General features: G+C 45.5%; 1 protein-coding gene across 5 annotated transcripts in view; it reads right to left on the bottom strand.

The window, feature by feature from the left end:
* Positions 1-20,164: 20,164 nt before the first annotated feature.
* Positions 20,165-27,905, bottom strand: part of Tjp1 (tight junction protein 1) — a 228,911-nt gene continuing 221,170 nt past the window's right edge. For 2 of the 5 annotated variants that reach the window (XM_005381650.1, XM_005381656.1), the window contains 4 exons: positions 27,381-27,861; positions 25,351-25,568; positions 23,933-24,076; positions 20,165-21,767 (listed from right to left, as the gene is read on the bottom strand). In XM_005381650.1, coding sequence (XP_005381707.1) covers positions 21,673-21,767; positions 23,933-24,076; positions 25,351-25,568; positions 27,381-27,861 — 938 coding nt within the window. In that variant the 3' untranslated portion in view covers positions 20,165-21,672. The remainder of the gene's footprint in view (positions 21,768-23,932; positions 24,077-25,350; positions 25,569-27,380; positions 27,862-27,905) is intronic. The other 3 variants (XM_005381654.1, XM_005381657.1, XM_005381653.1) reach the window with 2 other exon arrangements.

Below are 27,905 nucleotides of genomic sequence, written 5' to 3'. Positions count from 1 at the left end.
CTTAGCAAACAAGACAAAAAATGCCCTTAAGTGCTCCAAGAAAAGAAATTAAAGTCCATTTGGAAGAATGCAGAAAATTGTATCTTTGAGAAGATGAAACTTTATATCATAACATTCAGTCAACCTCACTGTGTTTAATTTAGCTAATTTATCTCTGAGACTGTACTTTAAAATCTAGGTATAAACAACAAGGAGGCATATATGGGGTTGTATATTACAACTCAGTAGAATTTTAAAGAGCCACATGTGTACACACACATTTATAATTCTGGAAAATGCAGTACACAGAAATTAGAAAACTACTCATGGCTTATGGTCTCCATGTCACACTATTAATGGTTACTCTGAGGGTCATTATTAAACTATTGTAAAAAGTATTACAGTGGAATAACTATTCTTGTCCATGTGAATACAAATGTAATTCAGTGACACACAGTAACCTTTAGAATGCCAGTGTTTTCCCGTCCATATCTAAGTGATCAGAACTGTCTGTAAAGAAAATGTAAACGAGCAAAGTGCCGGCAAAGCCTCTGCTGTGAGTTGCTACAGGCAAATTGGGGGTCTGATAAAAAGGTATACAGGTCCAAAAAAGAAGTGTCAGAGTTTTGATTTTGCCACTGTCTTATTGTACATGCTTTTAAAAAATCAGCTTTGTGAGTATTTTTCCCCTAATGAAATTTTTTGGTAAAATTTGTCCCACCACCGTCCCCCTCCTGGACCATCCCCTTGACTGGGCTGTACGGTCTTTCTTCGAAGCGCCACAGCGCCGGTGGGCTAGTTGCCGCCGCCGGGCCCCGGAGGAGAGCGTCCCTGGTTTTTTTTTTGTTTTTTGTTTTTTGTTTTTTTGGTTTTTTTGGTTTTTCTCTGGTACCAGGAACCGAACTCACGACCTTGCGCTTGCCAGGCAGGCGCTTTTGCCGCTGAGCTAAGTCCCTGCATGTCCGGGTGCACAGGGGCCCTTTCTAGCGCCATGGGCAAGCTCTCTGCCTGCCTTCTGCTGCCCACGTCACCCATGTTCTGAGACTTGTCCCGATCTGGACCGATCGTCCCCAGCCCTGTGCCCAGTCCTACTTCAAGGGAGCGCTCTACTTCACCTGGGACCTTGAGCTACACTGAAACTGCGCTGGGCCTCTGCCTCCCCCTCCACCAAACACATGCTCTGCACGCTTCAGAAGGAAATGGGGGAGAGCCTTGAAAGAGACACGTATCTAAGGATCATTTTTAGAACTAGCATGGTAGGAAAGTACAGCCTCATTTTGCCAATTAAAGCCTCTTGACGTGTAAGTATATTAGAAAGCTGAATGATCATTAGACGTGAAATCTTTTGTACTGTAGAAATTAATTGCTAAGTTTTCTCAGCGCTGCAGCGTTTCCTTCGGTAACGTGACCGTGAGTGGGGACAGCTGTGTTGATGTGCTCACGGTTGTTCCGCATCTTAGATGTGGGAAGCTGCTTTTCTTGGCTGCCAAGAGCTGCGGCCCCAGCGAATATACTTTTTGTCTGTCAGACTTTTTCAGTCTCACCCACAGCTACAGTCTTGAAGTGGTTCTGGGCGACGTTTGAGGCTGGGTTTCAACTGGGTTGCACTCCCCTCCAGTGGAAAGAGGTCGTTTCCCTTCTGACTCCCAGAGGACTTTCTAGCCTTCCCGTTGCACCTGGTGTTGCTTGGAGCCCATGGTCCATGTTGTTAACTCCAGTTGCTCACTGACCTGCTCTTTGTTCTCACCCTGTGCAGAAATGAACATTTCCCATCGTCCTTTGCAGCTGGGGGAGGGCGCGCATGCCGTTTCCACTGTGACTCTTTTCAAATCACTACGGAGCTGTTTCCTGTTCCCTCCACAGCCTCAGTCTTGTTTCCTCTATCAGGGAGACCAGGAAGCCAAAGTTTTGGAGGTCGTGGTGCCACTGTGCACCAAGGTCATTGAAGGATGGAGGGGACGGTCCCTACCTTGGACAGGACCACCCATTGACCAGACCCACACTGGGCTGAGGGGCCCTCTGAAGTCCCTCAAATGTGTGGATCTGGAAAATTAGAGCAGCCTAAACACACTAGATTCTTAGCTGATCTCTGTCTCCTTTGCCAACATTTGGCACTCCCTGGCTCTGTCCTTTCTACTCTCCTGGCCAAACCGGTCCGGAAACACCAACCTTCTGCTTTTTCTCTTCCTGGGCTGGCACTCTTGAGCACTATCAGAAAGGAACCTCGAAGTCAAGCATCACCTCTTCTGGGGCACAAGGTAGCCAGCACTGCTGGCATGTCCCTAAGCCACCCTTCTCTGCCACCTTCCGTAGGATTTCAGATCTCTGGTTTCCTGAAGCCCTTGAGCCTCTCTTCCTACTGTAAGGGAAAAAGGGCCATTATGGGCTGGGAACTTGTTTCAAGCTCCAGGCCTCTGTTCCCGCCCTTCCATACCCTCCTTCAACAGTGGGAGAGCTCATGGCCAGCCCTTCGGGGTGTGCACTGGCTCCCAGCCTCAAAAGGGATATTACCTGCCTCGTGCCCTCTCTCCTGCCTGTCTGTATGAGGAGTTCTCTATAGCCAGAACCAAGTTGATGGTGGAAGAAATGAAAGAAAGAAAGAAAGAAAGAAAGAAAGAAAGAAAGAAAGAAAGAAAGAAAGAAAGAAAAAGAAAGAGAGAGAGGAAGAAAGAAAGAAGAAAGAAAACTACCCAGAGCAGCGCCAAACACTACTTGCACAATTACCAGCGCTTGCAAGGCAGCCAAAATGCAGATCTTGTTCCACTATCATGCTCTCTCTCCTTTCGAAACATTTGGTCTCTGCAAGGCTCCCTGGAAAGTGGTAGCTGGGTTTTCCACCGTGAGGAGTCCACAACGTTAACTGCGACCTCTTGTGTTCTTCTTGCTAGTGATCATGGCACTCCTCCGGGAACACTTAAGTCCCACCAACTCCCTCCTCCCAGGAGAAAACTGGGTTGTGCTCTAAAACCTGCTATGAAAGTCCTATTTGGAGAGCTGGCTGAGGTCTCTCTCTCCTCCCGAACAGCACGCCAGCTTCCAAGCACCCAGCCATTCCTCACCCAGGCCACACAGGGGACAGCTGGAGCCCACATCTTGGACTCGCAATTTGTTGTTATTGTTTCTGTGGCTGAGCACATGCAGTGGACCCATTCTGAATGTCCATGTGTTTGAGACTGACCTATTTGCATTATGCAAATCATGCATATGTACATGTAAGGAACACAAGGAACCTGTGTTAATCATCTTTTGAGAAAAAACAGCATTTGTTTGGACATGTGAACGTCTAATCGATATTTCAAGCATAACCTGTGCAAAACTAAATTCTTGACTCCTTTCGTTCCCTCTCACGAGCAGCCACCCATCAGCAACATTGTCAGCATGACTTTCGAGAGCTCCCCGTGACATCTGCCCCCACTCCGCTTTCTCTGGCCCAGACTGCTACCATCTTTTCTGGACCGCTCAGTGGCCTCTTAAGGAAGGAGTCACCCTGTTTCTACTGGTGTCACTCCAATTGTTTCCCATGGAAAGTTAGATGATTTTAATCAAGCTGTGCCTGTTTTAAAATGGTCTCCTTGCCCTTATGGGATCAAACCTGAAGGCTTCCCTGAGTCTCCGTGAGACAGTCTCAACGCTTAACGTTGCCGCTCAGACAGATCCTAGTCCAGGACGTTTGCACCTGCCACATCCTCTTCCTTGGAATGAAGCTCCTTGCTGCCGCCTTCCTCACACATGGGGTGGTGTTAAAGGACAGACACTTAGCATCTCACAGAGTCAGAAAAAACCCATGTCAGGGTATGCAGGACCATGCTCTCTTTGAAAGCTATAGAAGAACACGCTCCGTGTACTTTTCTTAGCTCTGGGGGTTGCCGTCCATCCTCGGGCTCCTTGGCTAACAGATGCATCATTCTAATCTCTGTCACCAGTGTCTCTGGCATCCTCCCTGTGCATCCGAGTCTGTGTCCTCCTGTAAGGACACCAGTCATTCTAGATTAGGGCCCAACTGCATCTTCATTTGACCAAGTCTATACCCTACTTCCAGATAAAGTCATATTCACAGGAGCTGGGAATTAGGGCTTCACCATGTCGTTTTGGGGGAACACAAATGAACTCCTAACACCATCCTATAAATGTCAAATTCCTATTTGTTCTGTCATTCCAGCCTGTTTTTCCTCATTGTGACATTTTTCTCTACCTGAAAATAAGCATTTGGCTCTCCCAAAAGACAATGGCAGCTTCCAAAATTAGAATCTGTCCACCCATTCTCCTTAAAACTGCACAGAGGAGCAGGGAGAGGAAAGAGAAGCATCCGCTGCTCATGTGTACAGCTCGCCTAGGAGACAATGTCAGCAAGAATAGCTGAAAGAAACAAGGGGCCAGCGGAAACAAGACAGCACAAACAGCAAGGTGCAACCGAAGAAAAGGGTGTCATTTATCAAAGAACGTGCCCTTCGCTCTAGCAACAGAAGAGGGAGCAATTGATCTGCTCAGACAAACCGGTCACATAGCCCCCTCCCCCTCCTCCCCCGTCTCCCTTGCAGGGTCTGCAAATGCCAGTCCCGGCAAATGCAACAGAAATAGACAGAAACAAGAGCAAAGGAGAAAATCAGAACCAGAACATTCAAGCAGGGGGAGCTGCTTTGGAAGCAGCTTAGCAATTCCTCAAAAAAGTAAACAGTGAGCATGACCCAGCTCTTCCTCTCCTGGGTAGACCCAAGACAAATGAAAACATATGTCCATACAAAAACGTATCCAGAACACTCAGAATAATAATACCATTTCTTAACGGGCAAAAGGTGGAAACCACCCAAATGCCCATCAGCTAGTGAATGACCAAGTTGTGGGGAACCCATAGAACAGAAGATATAAAGAGGAATGAAATATGGATTATACTACCACGTGGATTAACTTTGACAACATCGTGCTAAGTAAAAGAAGCCAGCTGCAGAGGACCTCACACTTTATGATTCCATTGGTAGGAAATGTCCAGAACAGGCAAACCCAGGGAGATGGAAAGGAAACCGATGCTTGCTGGTGGCTGGGCTGGAGGGGCAGTGACGTAGGGGGTTTACTTGCAGGAGGAAGTAAGGGTGCTCTGGAGTTAGATAAGACTAGGGCTTGTACCCCTCTGTGAATAGACTAACCACCGCCGATTGGTAGACCTGAAATTTTGTAAATTCCTTCTCAGTTTACAAAAAGAAAAGAAAAAAAAAAAAAAAAACGGAAAGGAAAAACAAATAAAGAACTCCACAGCAGATACAAATGGAGCTGTTGTGCAGGTATTGCAGGTTATCGGCACTCAGTTCCCACCCAACCTACTTGCACTGGGTTTTTGACAAAGCCTTGTTTTCTGGACATATTGCAGGGAGAAGAGGGTAAGTTGTGGTTTCTGCAATAGATGAAAGTTTATTTAATGAGTCAAGTATTTACTAACATTTTATCCCTTACATTTCCATGAATCAAGAATCTTATTTATATTTTTGTCACAGTCATCTCATTTCTAGGAATTATCTCAAGGATGTATACAAGACACTTTTTACGCAACCAAAAGGTGCCAGAGTCCTTGATACCTAACATAGGCTGAATCACGCTCTGCCCTTACTACGGAATCCCATGAGCGCAAGTCTAGAAGCATATTTCATACCATGGAAAACTGTTGAAGATACAAAAGGAGACAGTGCATGCTCCTTAGCAACGGAGTATTTACCTGTCATAAAACGGACAGTAAAAACTCTCAAATACTGAAATATTAGCTGTGTCACCTCGGGCTGAGAAAGTGGATTTGCAAACCATAATTAGCTAAAGCTTGACAAATGTAACATTTGTCACCAGAAAATTTAACATTTTTTAGAGCAAAGAAAATGTTCCACAGTATATTTATGTAGATTTCAGTCCCTTCAATGCCCCAGTACAAGCTGCCCCCAAGCAGCTGCCTCCAGTATTGGGGACGCTGGCTATGGGCCCCCCAAGGCAAAGAAATGACTCATCACACAGCCACATGTGTGTGCACGCACACACACACACAACCTTCTCATGATTTCACACACCTGCATACACTTTCACATTACTGTACACTCATCCTCTTGTAGACAAACTTTCACACTCTCAGAAACATGCTCACTCTTACACACTCACAGTCATACACATGCATTCTCACACAACTCACACTCATATACGCCTTTACAAACTCTTGCACACATGCTTGCACACACTGTACAACTCACACGCACACCCTGTCGCTGCATATGCTCATCTGCACTCTTAAACTCCATCTGCAGGTGGGAATCCATTGCTTTTTAGTGGCTGGAAGGCTGGTAAGGCTCCCTCCTGACTCCTGAGAGGTGGGTGAGGCTGGGCACTTTGTATTACGACCACCAAAGGAGGAAAGAACACACCACGTGTAACTCCTGGTCCTGAAGGACATGCTCAGCGCACTCACGGCTTAGCCAGGTCGCTCCTGTCCAGTTCTGCCCTCGGCTCCTCCAGGAAGGGATGGACGCTGTGTACTGCTTTCTTCATTGGGTTGAGGGCCAGGCGGGGCCAGTGGCAGGTTTTCCAGCAGCCTCCTTAGAAGGGGCTCAGGGAGAGGAGATTGAATTACTTCCCCAAGTGCATCTTATTTTTTAATGCTGCACTGATTTCAGTTACCCATGGCATTGCTGGCCCCATTACCATAAATAATGAAGCACTAGCTGTACCTGGAAGTGGCTGTCAGGGGTGGCAAGGGGCCCATTCCACCGAGCGCCCGACCTGTCAGGCATGGCGACTGTGCTGACAAATGACGCTCGGGCCCATCCCAGCGCTCGCTGCTCGCTCATCCCTGGAGTCAGAGCTTCAAGATACCAGCTGCTCTGCAGCATGGCAGCTCAGCTGTCAAGATACTGAAGGTGATTGCTTCTTGTATTTGTGATCACACAATTGACATGCAGATTGTGAGTATCTTATTTTGAAGCAATTGTAATCTAGGTTAAATGTAGCCTGTCAAATTCACCTGCGAGACAGGAGCCATAGTCGGGGCCAGGGGCTGAGGGAAGAGGACGGCAGTGTGTTTGGCAGGCAGGGGAGAGCAGACCTAAGTAGCAGAGAAAGGTGCTTCAGCCAAAACTTGAGCCCAAACCTCCAGAGCCAAAACCTACCTAAAAGTGGGGAGGTGATGGGGGCACATGAGGTTTAGCCTGACAGACCTCAGAAAGATGGGTCCAGTGTTGCTAACCAGGCTGGTTCATTGTAGGCAAACTAGCGTCCCCAAGGTGGGGCGGGTGATTGAGTCACCAAATGATTCGTCTTGAGGGACTTCAGTGTTTGTGCTCGCAGGATGGCCTTGCAAATGGAACGAGCTCTAGATTTACAACGGTGCCACTTAGGAGGCCGCCGGACTGAAATTTCCTCCTCCAAGGCACTGCTGTAACTCCTGTAATGAGAAAGGCCAGCCTGTATTATTATATCCCAAAGCAGACGTGTGGAGCCTGAGGTTTATGCATCCACAGAGGTCTCGTCAAGAAAAGGAACACAGAATTGTGGTGCAATGTCATGCTCTTGAGAGGGGTCCATGGGGAAGGTCGAGAAGAGAGCAGTCTGTCTCCAGGGCAAGGCGAACCCTCAGTTGCCCAAGGCCTTGTGCCCAATGGAAAGCTGAGATGCAAACCCCTGGGACACAGTAAGAAATACAGGCAGCAGCCTCCTCTGTGATTTGTATCCAGTGGTTTTGCAAGAGCAAGCAGAAACATCAAAACGACACCCAGGATTTGGAGGCAGATTTATTTACGTCAATGGGCGCTGATCAGGCTCATTGCCAGAGTATCAGGCCCTGATCTCTGGTGGTCCAGGGCTTATATGGGGTAAGCAAGCTGGAAGTACAGCGGCAGAATGGCTTGTCAGTTGGGGATTGGTTTATACAATGTGCATCACAGTGACCAGCCGTTTCTGAGACAGGAGCAGCCGGAACTGGAACAGGAACTATGACCTGGGCATCTAACAAACTGAAGTACACTGGCTGGGTTGGGGGTGGTGAGGGGGTGGGGGACTTTCTGTTACAGTTTCAATTAGCCAGGATCAGTCGACAAGGAAGAGGTAAAAATGATATAATAAGATACTCTGAGAAAGATAGCTCATTCACCTTTTATTACAGTGCATTACCATAACTATTCTTATTATCACTGAAAATCTTTTATTGTGCCCGGTTGTTGTTAAATGTCATCATAGATATGTGTGTGGGGCAAACAGTAGGCAGCAGTCCTCACTCTGCAGTTTCAGAGGGGATGAGCGTGACAAGTGTCTTCTGCGTTCGAATCAGACGGCTGATGGCTGGTCAGCCCTGAAAGCTTCAGGGTAGGGGCTGGGCCCAGGAAGACAGCTCAGAATTAAGGATGGGACTTTTGTAGCCGGATGCTGGCTTCTGAGGGAGAGGGTAGGGATAGAGTTAATCACCAATGGCCAATGACTTGGTGGATCATGCCTGTGTAATAAAACCTCTATAAATAACCCTAAATCAGGGTGCTCAGGGTGGCAGACACATCCAGGCCTAGCATGGAGCACATCCCAGATCCTCAGGGATGGGAGCTCTGGAACCCTCCCAGACTTTGCCCAATGTACTTCTTTATCTGGGTGCGTGTTTGTGTCCATCGTAATACACTGGCAGTTATAAGCAATGTTCTCTTCAGTTGTGTGTGCAGCTCTAGAAAATTGATGACTCAAGTTACACAATGGTTGTGGCAACTCTTGGCTTTGTTGCCAAGTCAGAAAGTGCGGGTGTCCTGGGGCTTGCAGTGGTCGTCTGAAGGGGGGCATCCTGTGGGATCAAGCCCTTATGCCAGCAGAGTCTCACACCAACTTTGGGTTGTCAGGGTCGGAATCTAATTGAATTGTAGGACACCCCATTGGTGTTGGAGAACTGGGTGGGGTGGGGAGACTTCACACACACATGCACACACACACACACTCACACTAGCTGGGAGAAGTGTCTACATAAAAAAGTTCAACTTCGGTCATCTCTTCCTGGTCAATACATTCCCATCTTCTAATACAATGCATTATCATCTCTGTTCATGCTATGTGCCACAAAACAACATAATTATTCTTCCTATGTCACTGCAACAATAACAATGTGTTGATTAAAGAAAAAAGTCCAGTCCAGCCCTCACTTCTCAGCAGGATGGCTTTCACTTTCCTTGCTGTTCCAACACTTTGCCTTTCATCTGGGCTTCCCTGGGCCTCTGTCAGAGAGCTAAACCTTTTAGCGTGGAAGTTGGCTGCGGCTTTGAGTTCGCTTGCTCTGCTGGAACCTCCCGGGGTCCTCATAGGCTCTGTTTAGATGTGGTCCCAGTCAGGCACCCAGCTCCCTCTCCTGTCAGCCGCTCCTGCACCATGGGGCAGAACTGGCCGTGGGGGACAGCAGGCTGCCATGGCTTCTCAGAGCTGGAAGATTACCATGAGGGATCTTTTCCCAAGGACCCCCAGAGCCTCCAAACAACATCTACAGTTTCTAATTTTAAGGTCTGCTTTTCTGAGGAAGTCAGTCAACAAATTTTCAGAAGGGCCCTCCAAGGCTAGGAGATTTCTAGGTGGAAAATGAACACTGCGGCAGGCAGCCAGGCTTAATGGCAAATACTTGTAATTCCAGCACTTGGGAGGCTGAGGCAGGACGACTGCTATGAGTTTGAGGCCAGCCTGAGCTACAAAGTGAGTTCAAGGCCGGCCTGATCTGCACAGTGAAACCCTGTCTCAGAAAGACTAAATAAATAAATAATAAAGAACACTGTGGTGTTTTCTATTTCTCCCTAAAGTAGCAAAGCAAAGACGGGAAGTGAGTGGACCACACATGGCCTTCTGCTCTTTGAAGACTGCTGTAACATACATGCTGCATCCCTGAAGGTACAGTTTTGGGATGTCAGGCCTGTGACTTCCCATGTCCTGTCCTGTCACTGTGTGTTCTTGGAAGTGCAGAGGGCATTGCCTGCTCCTTTTTCTTTTTGAGACAGGGCCTTACCATGTAGATCAGGCTGGCCTTGAACTCACTTTGTAGCCCAGGCCATCCTCGAACTTGTGCCTCCTGCCTCAGGTTCCCAAGTGCTGGGATTACAGGCTTGCGCCACCACACCAGGCACCCTCCCTTTCTCAGCAGGGTCAGGTAGGAGATGGTGCATTCTTCCCCACATGTAGAGGAGGTACTCAGTGCAGGAGGCCTTCGCCCTGTCCTAACCAATTCCATTTACTTTTTCTCACCTTTGACTCCAGGACCGGCAGGTCAGATCCACATATCTTTACCGAGGGACGAAGACTCCCCCAAGCAACGGTGAGCCTCACAGAACAGACGATACCCAAGTGGGAGCCATTACTGCATGGTGGGAGTCACTGCCCCACGAAGGAGCCGAGACTGCCCCCCAGCGCAGGAGCCGTCTCCTGAAGATGGGAACACACTAGCCCTCAGGCAGTGATGGCTCTCCCTGAACCACACCTGAGATGATGCCAACTGCACCACAGCCTGGCAGGATTACCTCATGACCAGCTGTACAAATCCCTCCCCTTCGCTCTCCTTTTCTGTAAAAGCCCCGAGCTTTAGCGAGCCCCTTTAAGATGGGGCGTGAGCCCCTCGTCTGTTCTTCACCCTGACTGCTGCCCGTCCCGTGACTGGCGTTTTGGATAGGTGGTCCGGCCTCGCATGTTTGGATCCCCAGAGCTGGGGCTTTGGCCCCCACTCTGGTAACCCCGGGGCTCCAGGCTGCCTGGAAGCCTGAGCGTCAACTCTGGGGTGTAAGTAGGTGCTTGGTGAAGGAGAAACCAACCCTGCAGGGCTGTGCCGTGGGGCAGGCGCGTGACCTGGGGACCAGGAGGCCCAGCCTGCATCCCACCCCGCCGGACGCTGCGGGCCCCTGTGTTCTGCCGCCCAGCTGTCCCAGTGCAATTTAATCAGATTTTTCTTTTCTTCTAAATCCCTCTGAGACCAACTTCCTTGAGGGATTAAGAATTTCCAGTCATGGACAGGAGGCTAAAATAAAGGACAGTTTTTCCTCTGAGCACACAAATAAATCTTTGAAACAAAAAAATAACAGAAAAAGAGAGGAGGTGGCCCAAGGGTAGGTGGGAGGTGTGGAGAGGTGGAGGGAGGAGAGGGACCCAAGGGCCCGGAAGGACGGCCCCTTTCACCCCTGCCTTCTCCCTGCCTGCCACCCCCTCCCAGCTCTCACCAAGACGCCTGTGGGTGGCCCAGGCCCTCCTCCTGCACCTACCCCCTAGGCTGCTTCCAGCCCTCCTGGGTCCCATCTTCATGACAAGGTCTCAGCTTGTCTTGGTCTCCCTGGATCCCCATCCCTGCAGCCCAGGAGCCCAGCTGGGCCAGGCAAGACCAGAAGTCTTGTCCGTTCCCTGGGGCTCTCCTCTTCCCTGACCCTCTTCCTGCAGCTCTATGCACCCTTAGGTCCAGTACAGCGCCCCTTTCCCGTCCATCCTGTCCCCCAGTGGTCCTCAGGGCTCCAGTGGATCTCCAGAGGCCACATACAGAAGCATCTTCACCCTGGGCTCCTGTTCTGGTTATGGACTCACCACCTCTACTGCTGCCACCAGAAGCCTGATGTCCCCCTTCAGCACCTGCCCAGTGTCACTTCATCTCCACCGTTGCCTCATTCTGCAAGTTAGCCCCGACCCACTGCCCACCGTCACCCGCCTGGCCACCCACATGCCTTCTCCAGGCCCTCCTCCCCCCCTGGGCACAGCAGCTGTGTTGTCTGGTTCCAATAACAGCTTCAAGCATCAGCTCCAACTTGGACATGGAAGCCATGGGTTCCTACTGAATGTGATACCCCCAGGCTTGGCAGGGCGACCCTGCTCCTGGCTGTTGCAAACTAGCAGCTAGGCCACAGAGAGGCCGCAGGACACACATGGACATGATCCCAACCTGGTTATGCTACGCCCACTGCATGCACTCTGCCATTTCACAGATTTGGCCAGATGGTGCTTGGTGGTTACTCTCATTTTGCTTCAAGTAGGTTTTAAAATAGAACAAGGTCCGGGGACGTAGCTCAGTGGTCCACTCAGCACGCACAAGACTTGGGCTTAGATACCCAGCATTGCAAAATAAATAAAGCAAATACTTAGGAGCTAGGTAAAAAAATCAAACAAAAAATGTCTTTCTGAAACCAAGGACGATCATCAAATGCACAGGAACTGTCAATTCTTGGCGACTGAGCTATTTATGGCTACCTCGGGTTGGTACTGTGATGGTTTGGCCGTCTCCATGGTGTGGCGAATCAGAGACTGGGGAGGCTTCATGCAGAGCCAAGTGAGATTCAAGAAGCAAAAGGTGGCAGCCATAGGAGCCAGGAGGCTCAGACTGCAGGCCCACTACCGAGGGCTGCAGCAGCGGGTCCTCAGGGGCGTACCGGAAGAGACTGGGACCCAAGCCCCTCCTGTCTGTCCCTTTGCCTCCTGGCCCTTATGAGACACAGCTTCCGCCATGATGCACACTTCCACCATAATGCACTGCCTCAGCACAGGCCCAAAGGCCAGAGCTGAGACCAGACTGAAACCTCTAAAACCATGACCCAAAGTAAGCCATTTTCCTCTTAAGTCGATTATCTCAGGTACAGTATTTTATCACAGTGATGGAGCGCTAACAGGGAGGGCAGACGGAACGATGAGGCAGGGAAGGAGGATTGGGGGGAGGAAGAAGAGCGAGAGAAGAGGACGCTGGTCCTCTTGGGCCAGCAGGAGGTGTCCGGGGATGTTCTGGCCCAGGATCAAACCAAAGCAGCAAGAGACGATGGTAGGCTTTGGTCACAGTCATCATCAGTACCGCTTCTCCTGCTACTGGAAGAGCTGAACTCGTGCAGAAAGACAGCCTGCTGAGCCCCCGCACAGGTATCACAGATGCTCTGCTGGATTTTGCTTTCATGTCCACAGCAATCACCATGCTTTGCTTTGCCTTCTGGGGAGCCTTGCTCTCCAGAATGACATCCTGTCCCCATGGGATATTTACTGATAATAAGAAGGTTGCTTTCCTCAGGCCCCTTGAAGGCCCAGAATAGCTGTACAGATGTCCCAGGAGCCTTGGTTTGATTACTAGGGTGTGCACAAAATTGCTATGTGTGAGTGAGGGTGTTCCCGTGGAAGCCCACGTTCGAATGGAGGGCTGGACGAGAAGTCCAGTAATTAACACACACCAATGGGCCCCAGGAGGAGACAAGGCATCAAGACACGGGTGGAACAGGGCCCCTCTGGGTTGGCAGCATGTCTCCTGGCTCTTCCCTGCAAGGGGACAAGATACCTGAGAGGCACTAAGAGAAATGCTGAGAGATTTCTCAGAACACCCTCTGCAACCTCAATGTAACTACAGTACCCCGGGAGTCAAGAGAGCGCCCCGAAAGATCAGGCTGGCTGAACGACTCCCTTTTATGCTGAGGTTGGATGAAGCATAGGAATGAGACTGGTGAAAGGGGGCGATCTCGTAGCAACTGACTAGGGTGGGGGCGCTTCTGGATTCTCCCTAGCCTCTGGGCATCCGTCTTTCCTCCCAGGAACAGGACAGAACCCCTTCCGGAACAGGGGTCTGGTGAGCCCTAACCAAAAGGGTACATCAGGGAAGTTCTTTCCGGCCAACTCTTGCACAGAAAGGAAGGGCGAGAGAGAGCAATCATTTTAGCTTTCCTGGCTGGCTCTGTGGGAGAGGTGCTGGCTCCTAGGACCTGCTTTGCAAAAGAGGAATTCTAGTCTGCAACGTGCCTTGAAGGTGAGAGACCAGAGGGCAGGTCAGAGAGACATGGTTTCTGAGCCCTTCACTTTGGGATGTTGTTTTCTGAGCTGCAACAATTTCCAGCTTTCAGAGCAGCTCTGGTTGTGGTGTAGGTAGCAAGTTTGGGGGTTTTTCTCCCCTTCATCCTAATTACTAGGCTCAGGAGAACAGGAGCCGTTGCCATCTGTACAGTATTCATCATCCTGCTACAGTGGGGGAAAATGAGTAATTTGAGCATAAAATGTAGAACTGCCATGAAATTTAGATTGCGGTAAGATGACAAGAATTATGTTTGCAAAAAGCCTCATCCAGGAGGCTGAGGCAGCTATGGCTGCAGCCAGGCGGGTGCTGACCGGGCTCCTGCTGCGTTGGTTACCTGTCTCAGGTGGCTTGGGCTGAGGCCATCTCGATTTTTTTTCCATCCCCTTTTTTGTTGAACTTTATGTAAGATTAAGAAAGTCGGAAAGAATGGAGAGCCTTACTGAAGAGTCATCACTGGAGAGTTACCAGTGTAACAGGCAGAATTTTTGCTGACTTACTTGATGTGCAGGGAGGGAAGTTCCTCCTGCCTTCTAGAAACTAGAGCTTTCCTTTAAGCTGCCACCAGTAGAAGCTTGGCTCATTCCAGAGATCACCCACCTGGGCCTGCTGTGTGGGGTCTTGGGCTCAGGTTCAGGGTAATGAATATCCCAGCAGTAGGAGGAAATGAACATTCCTATCGATATAACAAAAGCAAATAGGTAACACCGTTGCCAAGTAACCATCTGCCAATCATCCTAACCACACATTGGGCTGAGAACTTGTAAGTCATTCCTTACACTTAAAAGCTACAGGCATTTAGGTTCTAGCAAGTTCTTTGTTCAGAGGCTGATGACAGGGAGGGGAGGCCCATGTGGGGCTTCCTCAGTGTGTGGGAAATACGTCAGATCTTTACCTGTCAGGATGGTTCAGAGCCTCTATGCCCACGGCCACTAAAACTAGTTTCCCTCAGGGTTGCAGACCTGGCAGCACCTCGGTTTACCGTGCACTCTTGCCAAGGCCAGCTGGTCTCCGGAGACTGTCCCCAGACGGCACCGTGGTGTTGAAATAGGAATGTGTGGCCCTGCACTTTGGGGCTCCAGCCCTGACAGCTGAAATGTGTGGGCTCAAGCTTTCTGTGGGCAGGGAGTCACCTTGCACCCTGCGTGAGCTGGCAGAGCCCTGGCCCCAGCGGGCACAGATCACACACAGCATGGGCAGACACTGGCACAGATCTGAGGTTTTCCCCAAGGTGAGAGCTTTCCTGTGGTCCAGTGTTATCAGGAACTGAAATGACAGCTGACACTGCAAGTTACCCTCAAAGGCTGAAGCTCCAGGTCCACAGCACCGGAGTAGAACCTGCAGATGGGTTTTTCTGAGGTGTTTTCCTCACAACTGACTTTCTGGAAAGGGGCACATGCATCACCACTCAGTGCTGCCCTGCTGTGGTGTCCCCCAGCACGGCCCAGGACAAAAGGGTGGGGAAGCAGGGTTTTGTGTCAGGACCAGATCTCACTTCTTGTTCCCTTCCGTCCTGCTCCCAAGTGAGGGTGTTTCCAGGGAGAGAACAGCAGGAATGCCGTGGGAGGCTTTTCTGGGCCAGACTTGGGAGTGCACTGCACCACATGGATGGGGGTGGTGTGGGTCACCAAGCCCCTCCAAGAGCCAGAGGGCCGAGGAGGGGTGTGGCAGTCCCTTGGGCCACCAGTAGTGACTGCTGGGTACCTGAATGGCAGCACAAATGAAAGAGCCCAACACGGTCATCTAGCTTTAGAGAAGCTGAACACGACCCTGGGGATCCAAGCATGCTCTCCTGTCCCCAGACGAAACGGAGCCGCATGCTTCCTCCAGATTATAATCAAGATGATTGAGGAGGACCTAGTGACAAAGCCAGACCACACTGGGGAGAGAAGCAAGGAGCCATCTGGGAGCAGCTCCCTTGGCTGAGGAGATGCCTGGGGTTCAGGAAACTTTCAAACTAATGGCCACATCCCTGCCAACCTGGCCTGCCCTGAGGCACTGGTTTGTCCCTGGCTTTGCTCTTAACTCCTGAAAGCAGGTTATGGCCTCCAATTTTCTTTCTATGAAAACCCAAGACGCTTCTTCGAGAAGGCCTAAGAGCTGCAGGAGGTGATTGTCTGCCTATTTCTGCGGCCCAGCCTCCTGATTTATCTACACATATCTGATATTGACAGAGGAAGCCATAAAACTAGATCCAACTGTATGCACTGTATGAGACACACTTCAGATTCAAAGACAGATCAAAAGCCAAAGAGTGGAAGACATGCTACGCAACGACTGTAAGAAAGCTTGAATGGTTCTACTAACATCAAAGTCGACTTTCAGGCCAAAACACACTGCTAGAAATAAAGGAGGACATTTCACAACATTTCCTAACTGTTAAATGTGAAAGAAAAAGAAAATGTAAACATGTGCTCCTAGCAACAGCATTTCAAAATACCTAAAACCCGACAGAACTGGAAGGAGAAGCAGGCAATTCAGCAACGGCTGATGTCTTCCATGTCCCACTGGGAATAAGCAAGGACATGGAAGGCCTGAGCAACACCGCCAACCAATTCAGTTACTCTACACCTATGGCCCCACCCAACACAGAACACCCACTCTCTCCGGGAACATGGGGAGCATGGTCCAGATACACCTAAGCGCTAGGCCGTAAAATGTCTTCAAAAAAGTGAACATTACGAAAGTATGTTTTCTGATCAGAAAGGAATTGAAATCAATAGCAAGAGATTTGGGAACGCCCCATCCAGATATTGGAAAAGGAAAGAAATCACTTCTGAATAACTCACAGGTTAAGAAATCACAAGGAAAATTAGAAAATATTCTGAACTACAAGAAAAACAACGTAACAAAATTTATGGAATGTAGCTACAGCAGGGTCTCGAGGGAATTTATAAAACATCTGCCTGAGGAAGGAGAATTTCAAATCAATGACTTCCAAATCAATATACTTTCAAAATCCACAAAGAAAAAATTGAATGAAAACCAGAAGAAAAATATAGAGAACACACAATAAGAAACAGGGCCAATAAACCCAACCAAAATCCATTATGCTAACGTTCTGTGAGGCTAAGTGTGTGCATCCCGTCTGCAACTTATGCTCAAATGATTCAGAAAAAAATGTGTGTTAGGACTGAAAGCCTGTGTTCGTATGTTTAAGCCCTAATCCCCAGTGGCTGTATTTGGACACGGCACCTCTAAGGAAGTAAAGGTTGAGTGAGGTCCTAAGGGCAGGTGAAGCCACCGTCCAACATGCTTAGTGTTCTTATGAAACTTCAGCACGTGCTTGATCTATACATCTGCTGTGTCTTCCTGTCCTCTGCCTCTGGGAGGACACAGAGGTGTTTCAAGGACCCCTATCTAGGAAGCTTTCTTAAAAAATTTGTGACTTTTACACTGTCATAAATAGGACATATTAATGGCTGCTGGAACTGCAGACCAAGTCCCCAAGGCTTAGTAATAGCACTTGACCTATATTTATTAGAATATCCTAAAACATTAAAAACAAATAAAACAAAAACAGAACCCACCTGTTTGCCAGGAGCACTAGCACTGGACCCTCCTTAGAAAGCTCCCACCCTCCTCTCTGGACCTCTCAAGAAACCAGTGAACCCCCAGGGGCTGTTGTAATCATTACACATGTTCTCTGTTAAGTAACAGCCTGCTAAGAAATTCAATTTTCCTTTAAGCCACTTCATTTCAAATGTTTCTGAAATCCCACAGCATCCCAGCAAAATGTGATTTCTGCCTGGTAGGGATGATGACTGAACTAAACTCTGTCCTCCCCACCTGACTCCCCCATCCTCAGATTGTCCTTGTGAGTCACTGAAGACACTCATTCTTAAAGATGCTCTGGGAAACCTCATGTCTTGTAAATTCTCTCTAGGAAGCCCAACACTGGGGTTCCCCTAAAGGAATCCCACTGTCCCCATTCTATGTCCATTTCTGCCACACACCAGTGGCCAAGCACGGAAGTGTTGTTGGTATGAACATCAGGCTCTGCACTCCCACACTAAATATACAAACATACACGTCTATTTTTCATATTGTCCTTCCTTCTGCTTTTATGTGGTTAAAACCTGTTTTCAAATCCACTTGCGACTCACTTCCTGCTCCCCTGCCCCCCACCAGAAGTCTGTAAAAACCAAGCCCAGCACAAATATCAGAAAATCATAACCTCTGCACTCAATTCCACACAACTTTTTCAAGTGCAAAGGGCAGTCCGTGTGTGTGTGTGTGTGTGTGTGTGTGTGTGTGTGTGGTTTCTTCTATGTCCCACTAGCTGCACCTCTTAGGTGTGTCAGGATGTACACATCTTCCCTGGCTGGCACTGTTTCAGCAGGCAAAAAACTGAGTTTAACAAAACTCAATTTGTCTTCTTTATAGGAATGTGGTTTCCTTGCCACCTGGGAACACAACTCACGCAGGACTGCCTATCTAGCAGAGAGCCTGTCAACAGATAGAAGCGTACCACAACGTTAGACTTCACTGCTGAGTACCCTCGTTTGTGCCAACTTCTTGCTAATGAACAAAACTGATCCCAAGGGACCATCTATAATCTGGAAGGAACAAGCTCAGGCTGCACCTTGAAGGACATTTGTAAAGCCTTTTCTAAGAAATGGAATGGAACACAGTTAAAGTATTATCCACTTTTAGTTTTGAAATTAGAAATTTTCCAAGCTTATTACATATTTTCGTTGTGAATCCCCAAGAAACTAGCATATTTACACCTTAGCAATTCCTTTGCTACAAACTGGTTGGAAAGGAAAGCACACAAAGGAGTAAATAAGCGAGTTAGAACAACAAGCAATTAAGATGCAGGCATGGCAGTGCACACCTATAATCTCAGCACTTGGGGAACTGGAGCAGGTTTGAGAGTTCGAGGCCACCCATGGTCTGTGTTTACAAGAAGGACATGAATGACAGAATAGACAGTGACGGCAAACCTTTTAGAGCTTCCAACGATACCAACAGCTCCCTGAGGTACACATGCCACCCCTGGGATAGGCTGAACGCAACTCAACAACATGCCTCATGCTATAGGTCAAATTAGCTCAAAATGGATCACACAAACATAAACATAAAATCTAAAAACAATTCTGAAAGTAAACTTGAGAAAAGTATTTATGCCATGGGTTAGAAAAAGCTTTCTTAGGTAAGACGCCAAAAGAATCAGTGAAACAATGAACTGATAAAGTGGACTTCATCAAGATTAACAACTCCTACTCTTTGAAAGACACTATTAAGAAAATAAACAGACTAAAAGAAAGTATTTAGAAATTACGCATTATTCAATGAATCTACACCGGAACATATGAAGTGCTCAAGCAGCGTTTAACAATGGAAAAAATCTCAACACTTTATCAAGAGGTGTCAATGGCAAATAAAAAGATGCTCAACACCAGGAGTTTATCAGAGATGCAAACCCAAACCAGAGACAGCCTATCAGAATGGCCAAAGTAACAGCACCCGCGGGTGAGACAAGGAGCAACCAGACCCTCACAGACTGCTGTGGGAACGGGAAATGCCGCAGCACTCTGCAGAACAGTCAGCCGTTTCTTGTAAGGTTTAACCCCCACTTGGCCAAGTGAGATGACCCAAAACAACACCTGAATACTAAGTGATAAAACAGAAACACCAATTCCTGTGCTGGCATAAATGCTTCTAAAGGTACTGCCGTGAAGAAAGCCAAAATCTAAGGTTATACTGTATATGACTTCATTTACAGGACAGAAGAAGAGCACTGACTACCAGGATCTGGAAGAGGGATTGAGTACCACACAAAAGGGTACAAGGAACTGGGCGGGTGTGTGTGGGGGGGTGGTAACCGGCAGGGAGGGAGTGAGGAAACTGTTCTGAATGCTAATTTGTGATAATGGTGATGAAAGAATATGTTCACAAAAATTTAAGGAACTGTACATTTAAAAAGGGTAACTCACTGTATGTAAATTATACTTTAATAAAAAAAATCCACAAAATCCACTAAGATAAACTAAATTCATAAAGATGCTAAGATACTATGACAACAATCCTAAATGTCAAGAGTAGTGGGGGTTAAATAAATATGGTAACTGCCACGGAATTAGAAACCATTTCTCCCCAAATGCAGGAGCATTCTGGGGAATGAAAGCACACAGGAACTGGTCCTAACGAACACATGGACACACATGTACGAATGCAGTGGAAAGAACACAAAAGCAGTTCACAAGCAGCCCACTTCTTCCCCAACTCCATGCTTCCGCTGAAGCTCTCTGACCAGCGCTGTCCACCCTGCAGTGCTTAGCCACAGCGAAGACTGCACGTGTAGCACCAGACTGGAGGCGGCGGCAGTCACTCAAGGGGCAAGAACTAGAGGGCAGGATTCTAAGGCAGGACTATAAAGCTCCATGAAACTTGAAACCATGGGTAAAGAGACCAAACCAGCAATTTACTTTAAAAAGTTTTATTCTGCAGATTTAGAAATTTGAGATTTTTAATAACCGCAAAAGAAATTCAGTCACACCTAATGATTAACAGAATGTAGTGGTGTATTATCTAAACAGAAATCGTGCTGATGTGCCATAATAAATTGTCTATTAGTAAAAAAATACACTTTAGGGCACAGCATTGTATCTCAAATTACATTAGGGATACTTTGCAAGAATTTAATCAAACTAGAGAATTCTGAGTAACGGTATTTTTTAAATGCAGCACTTAAAAATGTAACAACTCTGTGCATTTTTTTCTTTAAAAAAATGACCTTGTGTGTCATAGAAATGCTGCTTTATTGCTGCAGAGGTCAAAGTTCAAGGCTCAAGAGGTACAGGAGAGAATACAAAGGTAGCCTTTAGAAACTTGGTTTTGTTTATGTATAAAAAAGGTAAAGTTTATAAAAGTTAATTTACAAACCAAGAACAAAAATGGTATGCACGCTATTATTTACAAGCATCCTTAAAACATCAAAGTTTTCAAATGCATAGCCAAAAAGAACAGAAAACCACCACTGCCCCTTGTCAAAAATTAAAAAAAAAAATGAATGAAAGAAAGAAAAAGAAGGAAGGAAGGAAAAGAAATCCATACATCACACTATTATTTTCTTCTGGGTGGTTTCACATTTCTGAAACCACCACATCCACAATTTACTCCACCTTTTTTCATGATACAGTATATGATGTACACTCAAGCCATAAAAACTTAGTAGTACACAGCGAGAATGAGCTAAGAATTAAAAATACGGGGATAAGGCATTCCTGCTGGTTAGTATGTCTGTGGTGATATGGTTAATTTATAGATCCAAAGAAGAAAATGGAACCAGTCTCACATGCTTTGGTGTCCTTCCCTAAGCAAAATGTGTCTTCATATACAATGAGCAATTGTCTTCATTTGACCTCCCCCCTCCCTAAAGTTATAAATCCCCCTCCTGTACATTTCTGTTAAATCCACTATACTGGTTATATATTCCAGGTGCATTTTTTAAATGTGTGCACATTACCTCATGCATAATAAAATAAAATAAAATAAAATAAAATAAAATAAAATAAAATAAAATGTGTATGCTAGGCCAGGGGCATTATAAAGTTTGAAACAGTGTATTTTGGAAAGGACAGAACTCAAATGCACCCCCACTTACTGGCTGGTATTTTAACGGAAATCAGTATGTGAAGTTAAGCAGTCACCATAAAAAAGTACAAAAATCGTTACAAAGCAAAGTATCTTTGAACCTCTAGCCAATACCAATAGTTCTTCAATCACAAACATGCAGTTTTGCAGCATGTTTTCTGACCATGATTCAGAGGCATGCTCACTAATCTTCATCAGTGCCAACAAAGGCTCAATACTAACACACTGTAGTATCAATTCTAAGAGAAGTATAATACTTGATAGAGTGGTTCCATTTAGATTTAGTAAGTTCAATCCAGCTTCACATTATTTAATCAAGTTCCTATATTTTAAAATTAAAAGTGGTCAATCAGGACAGAAACACAGTTTGCTCCAACAAGGTAATTTGGATCTCCAGGAAGACACTTGTTTTGCCAGGTTTTAGGATCACCTAGGAGAGAAGAAGTTGATGTCATTTTCAGTTGGTGAAACTGTTATCCACAGTACCTCACGATTATAGGGCAAATATGGATACATCTATTCAGATAATAAACTTCTTTAACATATTAAGCTGTTTCAAATGTGTGTTTATTACATTACCAGGTTAACCGGGCTTTTCCAAAAACTATGAAAATTTAGGGCAATCATATGCCTGAGACATTCCTAGTCTGCTCCCGGTTCTATAGAATTATGAGTAACATCTTTCTTTCACATTCAAAAGTTTGGACCATAATTATGTGATCACCTGTAAGAACTGCATGTGAGAGCAAACATGCCATATTCAACTAATGAGACCTCAAAAGTTCTGCAGAATCTAGTTCCTGAGGACTCTCCTCTTCCTTACCCAACCCAACCCATCCCCACCCCACCCCGCCCCGCCCAACCCCACCCAACCCAAGAATGAACAACAGAGCTGCTGACCTGACTCTGGAGCAACAAAAGCACTCGCAGAGCTTCAAACACTCACAGACTGTGTAGGTCTGAGGTAGGTGTTGGGCATTTGAGTTTTTAACAAAAATCCTGGTGTTTCAAGATTTGTAGCCAGCACTAAGAACCCTTCTCAATGGGTTCTGAATGTGAAGAAAAACTGGGACAACTGTTATGGGGGTGTGTGTGTAGTATCCAAGTAAGTTGAGGACCAAAGCTGCAGACTTGCTTCCTTATAGCAACAGCTCTCAACAGGAGTGATTCTGTACCCATGGGACAATGCCTGGAGACAATTTTGCTTGACCTAACTGGCTTCTAGGGGTGGAGGCCAGAGAAGTCCCTAAATATCCCACAATGGACAGGACAGTCCCTACAGCAAACAGCTATTTGGCCAAAATGTCAACAACATCAGCTGCATACCCTGTCCATAGCACCTAAGCATATCAACAGTTAGTAATATGTTATAGGATGGGATCCATGGTTTTTAAAAAGAGTGACTTAATTTCACAGATACAGATGGGCTTACATATTACTACAGAGAACAAAGTGTTCAAACAATGAGGTAGTATTATGACAACTTTGGAAGTAAATGAAAAGCATCTTGTTTAAAGTTCTGTGTTTCCTTCCCACATACTAGCTTTTGTTAGGATTAAGTCAGTGGCTGTCAAACTCTACACTGACAATTTGAATAAACTTTTATACTGGCAATCCACCTAAAGTCATGCAGGATTACATAAAGGTACATTTATATGTTCAAATTTACAGAAAAAGTATGTTGTTTCAATACAAGTCTTCTATCACAAAAAAAACTAGAAATAACAAATGTGGGAATCAATTATAATTCATGTAGATATCGGGAAGAAGATCACTTATAATGCAAGTAACTACAGTAGGCAGTTCTTTTCTAGAAAATGAGGTATATGCACACCCACACAAATTAAATGTTTTTCTTTCGGGTAAAATATGCTCCTACTATAATTTTTATTCCACAGCCTCTATATGCACCAAACTGAAATTCAGTAATGTTCATTTGATTTGTCAAAAATTTAGAAATTTTAAATTTTTATTTTTCTGTATCACATTCTTTTAAAGTGACCTATATCAATAGTAAAGACAGTTCCAATTTGTAGCTGACTTAAATCACCCAAGAAGTGAGAAATGTGAAAATGTAACGGAAGGTTTGAAATTATGATTTTCAGGAAAAAAAAAAAAATCATTTAAAAAAAATGCACAACAGAAGTTTTTTAAGCGTTTCACATTGAAAAATCACGGCCAAGTATGCTCACAGTGGAAGATCTCTTATATCTCTCCAGGATACATGCTTTACACATCAATGAAGAATAGTAACCAAAAATGAAATAATTACATAAAGGAATAAAATCATTTTAATAGTAAGGTAAAAACACATCTATGTATAGGACAGTAAGAAATCTGTGACATCCTGAAAATTCTGATAGAGTAATTTATCATTTTGGCCAAATCACCTTTTTGAAAGGCAGAAACTTCTCTACCTTTCCACCTTCATTTCTGATATATGTACCATAAAGAAATATGAAAACACTGATGATGCCTACAAGGCCATAAGAACAGAGGTAAAGATCTGCCAAAACAGCACAGGGAGCAACATCAGGCAAGTATTAATCAATGACAGTCCCCAGAGCCCCAGAGGACAGAGTGAAGACAGCATACCCGACGAGGAGTCGGATGATTTTAGAGCAAAAGACCAACCGTCAGGAGTCATGGACGCACAGTGTGGTAAGCGCAGCTCCACAGGCTTCAGGAACTTGAGACCGTGGGGCCCGCACATCACTAAGGGACTCAGCAGAGTTTCACCTAGAGTCACAGAAGGGAGTGCACGGGAGTAAGATGGCAGTCTTCCTTCCAGACACACAGGTCTCCTCACCCTCCTCCTACTTCTGACGTCAGCTCTCTACTGCAGTACTAAGTACGCCGGAAACCACAAACATCACTTAAAAATTTTTGGTAGCCAAGCCAGAAAATAAAAAGCAACAGTTGCCATCAATTTTAATATGTCATCTAACTCCATCAAAAACACTACTGCAACACGTAAATGTACAACTATAAAGATCAGAATTTTACATGTTGAGCACCTTTCAATTCACAACAGCCACATGTGGGGGCTACTGCATTCAGTCATACAGATCTATAGCATAAAACATTCAAATGTACTTTTTACAAATGTTACTTCTATCTTTCATTTAAATATGTTTGCTACAGCCTTGGGTGAAGGGATTTGCATGGGGCTAACAGAGCTAATCCTATCAGATTTTAAGATAAGACATTCCAAATTTGGAGAACTGGGGATGTTAGGATTCTAGCAACATGTAAAGAGTGAGATGAAGTAATGTATTTGCGAAAGCAACATATTACTAAACAATACCAAAAGAAGTCCTGTATCATCCTGATAGATTCAGGAAGACTGAAAATACCACAACACACAGCACAGCATTTCTAGTTCCTCTGGAAGTTCAGAAACATACTGTGATGTCCTCTAAGACTATTTCATTTACTCTGGAGGGAGTTTATTAGTAGTCTGTAGGATGCTGAGACAGCTCCTACCTCGAGGCTTACCTTCTGCAGACAGGGGACAGGTAGCATAAAGCCTTGGCAAGGAGGGCGTTTGTAACCCAATGTTAAAAGATGGAAGGGCTGACTGACTCAAAGACAAATTTGGTTACATCAGCCAAGACTGCTTGGTAGTCATGTGGGGGGATGCCCAATGACCTATATTATTTGCTGTCACCTTTGATTTCACACTGAAAAACAAAGCATGTTATGCAGAAGGTCTCACTGCAGACCACCTACAATGTCTATGCCACCAATCAAGAGTTCATATGGGAGACCCTGCCCAATGGAGTGGATAAGCTGTGGTTGGTCTATAGCAGTGATGATGAACGTTTCAGAGCTTTCAATAATGATAAACAGCCTGCTGCAACATACATGCCAAAGGTTCGACACCACTGGCCTAGAGTAAAGGCAGAAGAGAGGTTACTAGATTATTCTTTGACTAGACATGTTAAGCTCTGAAGTGTGCAAAGGACAATGCTTAAGTTACTAAAACTGAGTAGAAAAATAAACACATTTACCTTTTTCTTTATCCAAAGGTGGGAGGATGCTGTTGTCTCGACAGACCTTGAAATAGATTTCTTGCTCAATTCCTTCGGGAATGGCTCCTTGTGGGATAATTATACTAACACCAGTTTCTATAGAACTCAATACCCCACCATTGCTGTTAAATATGCCCCGAGCCGTGGCCACCACAGTATGACCATCCTCATCTTCATCCTCTTCCACAGCTGAAGGACTGAGAGTTCAGAAATAGTGGATGAGTAAATTCATAATATACAGTTTCTTCTATTGCTACCCTAAGTAGTTTCATTTATTTCTCCACATAATCAAGAGTTACTTTAACTTTTAATGAAAGATTTTTATTACAGGGATAACTGAGAGCATATTACTCCTGGAGAAATCAATTACTTTACTGAAAAGAACTAGTCAACTTATCGTCACTACTGAATTTGCAATCTGAATGTATAAAACCTGTACCTTGCTCACCCAACTACTACGGGTTAAAAGAAGCACATTTTAAAATCCATGAACCTGGTACTTTAAAACTCATGTTCATAATTTAACTGGTAGGATTTTTTTTCTTTTTAATGACACATAAATCAATGGTGCATCTTACAACTAAAGGCATCTTAGACTTCAGGAGTAGTTTCAACCCTGTACTTAGAGGTGAACAGAAAAATGGACCAACAACACAAAAGTATACGAAGATGAGCTGAAATTCATTCCAGCATGACTGTGTGTCATGGACAGTTTCCTATGACACCACGCAAGGAGGAGAGCCCATCACCTGAGGCAGTACCCCCACCAGCCCCTCAGAGCAGCCCCATTCTAATTACCGAGAACTGCGCAGAAGCAGGAAGGCAGCAGACTGACATAACCTCCCTTTCTCTTGGGAAGCAGACTATAGGTGGCCCTCCTGGCCATGGGTTCTGCCTGGCATGAAATATAACTGTATTTAGGAGACTGTGTTGCTAAGTGTCTGGATGAGTCTGGTCAACCGTTAAATAATAAGAAAAGAGTACCTCGAGTAAGGACTCAGGTGGGCTGGCCTTGCCTCATCTGCTCAACTACCTTACTACTAACTACTATTTTTTAATAGCCCTTTTGAAGTCATTACATTTCTGTTTCTTTTCAGCATCCTTGTTGAACAAACAGTACATGAGGAATTGAGACACTTCTATTTCTAAGACATTCATCTTCTAAGAAGTCAGATAACCAGGGGCTGGACACAGCTCATCCTAGCTGTGTTGTGACCCTGGGCAATCTGCTCCCTGTTAACTCAGTTTTTGGTAACTCAGAGACAATGATAATACTCACTGATCCATACCTTATTATTAGCTAACTAATTTTAATATCCTGTACCTCTTGGAGATCTTTCTACAATCAAGTATATCCAATCCAAAGTCCTCAAGACACCTACTGCCCAGGACAGTTAGTAATGCTGCCTCACTGTTTGTAAACTTATAACATTGTAATTTTTAGCAATATTTGTCATGACTCAGTTGTGCAGTGTGCTACCACAAACTGAACTGGTGACCACAGAACACTGTAGGAGAGGGTGCGGTAGAGTGCTAACCACGTACTGTGAGTTGAGTAGAAATTTATACGTATCAGTCATTACACATGCTTGTGTGGCTTGGCAAGCAAAATGCAGCAATTACTGATAACAGCATTTCAACCCATCTACTTGCGTGTGCCTGTGAAGGTAGGCAGTTATTGTTATTAAGAAGACATGTAAGTTTTCTTATTTAAACCACTAAATTTAGGGTTGTTACTTTGTAAAAAAAAATTTAGTAAGTATAAAAAACAAAGGAAGTTTTGCTCCTTATATATATTAACTATATCATACATTTTATATATAGCCCAAAACAATTTTTCACTCTATGTAGCCCAAGAAAGCCAAAAAGTTGGACACCCACGTTGTACACAACAGCATTCACTGTGATTACACTTTGCTTCTTTTATAGGTACAGTGAAAAAGTTCCAAATCATGTAAACTACATCAATCTCACATAATACCAATCACAGGGCCAATGAAGTACCTTACCTTACAGGAATAGCTTTAGGCACTGTGCTGACATTATTTACTTGATACTTAGGCTTATCTGCATGGATGGAGAAAGTCTCAACTCCACTGTCAAACTCAGGAGGTTGTGCTGAACCGTGTGCTTTCATAACAGTTTTTGGAGAAGTGGGGGTTTTTGAGGACAAGTCAGGTTTATTATGTACAGTTTCACTTGGCAGAAGATTGTGATTGAACTTTGGACTTTCAAACTTGCGTTCAAACGGTCGAGCAGAACTTGTGTATGGTTTTGGTGTGAACCGGTTATATGCTGGAGTGATGGTTTTCTGAGTCTGTTCAGCTCCATTCACTGGGGCTTTATCTGGGAAACTTTTCTGGGGGTAGAAAGTAGTCTGGGCAGTATCTTCTCGGTGTGGTGGTCTGAACATTGCTGGCTTACTCTGAGATGGAGGTGGGTCTGGCTTTGATACTAAAGAATTCTGAAAATCCAGCGATACTGAATTACCTGAAACACAAAAAGAAGCATTTTTAAAACTTTTTGAAAGAAGT

This window comes from Chinchilla lanigera, unplaced genomic scaffold, assembly GCF_000276665.1.
Source record: "Chinchilla lanigera isolate Chin_1 unplaced genomic scaffold, ChiLan1.0 scaffold00015, whole genome shotgun sequence".
Lineage (NCBI taxonomy): Eukaryota > Metazoa > Chordata > Mammalia > Rodentia > Chinchillidae > Chinchilla > Chinchilla lanigera.
The sequence above is the reverse complement of the archived record's forward strand: the minus strand, read 5'-3'. Positions and strand labels throughout refer to the sequence as shown.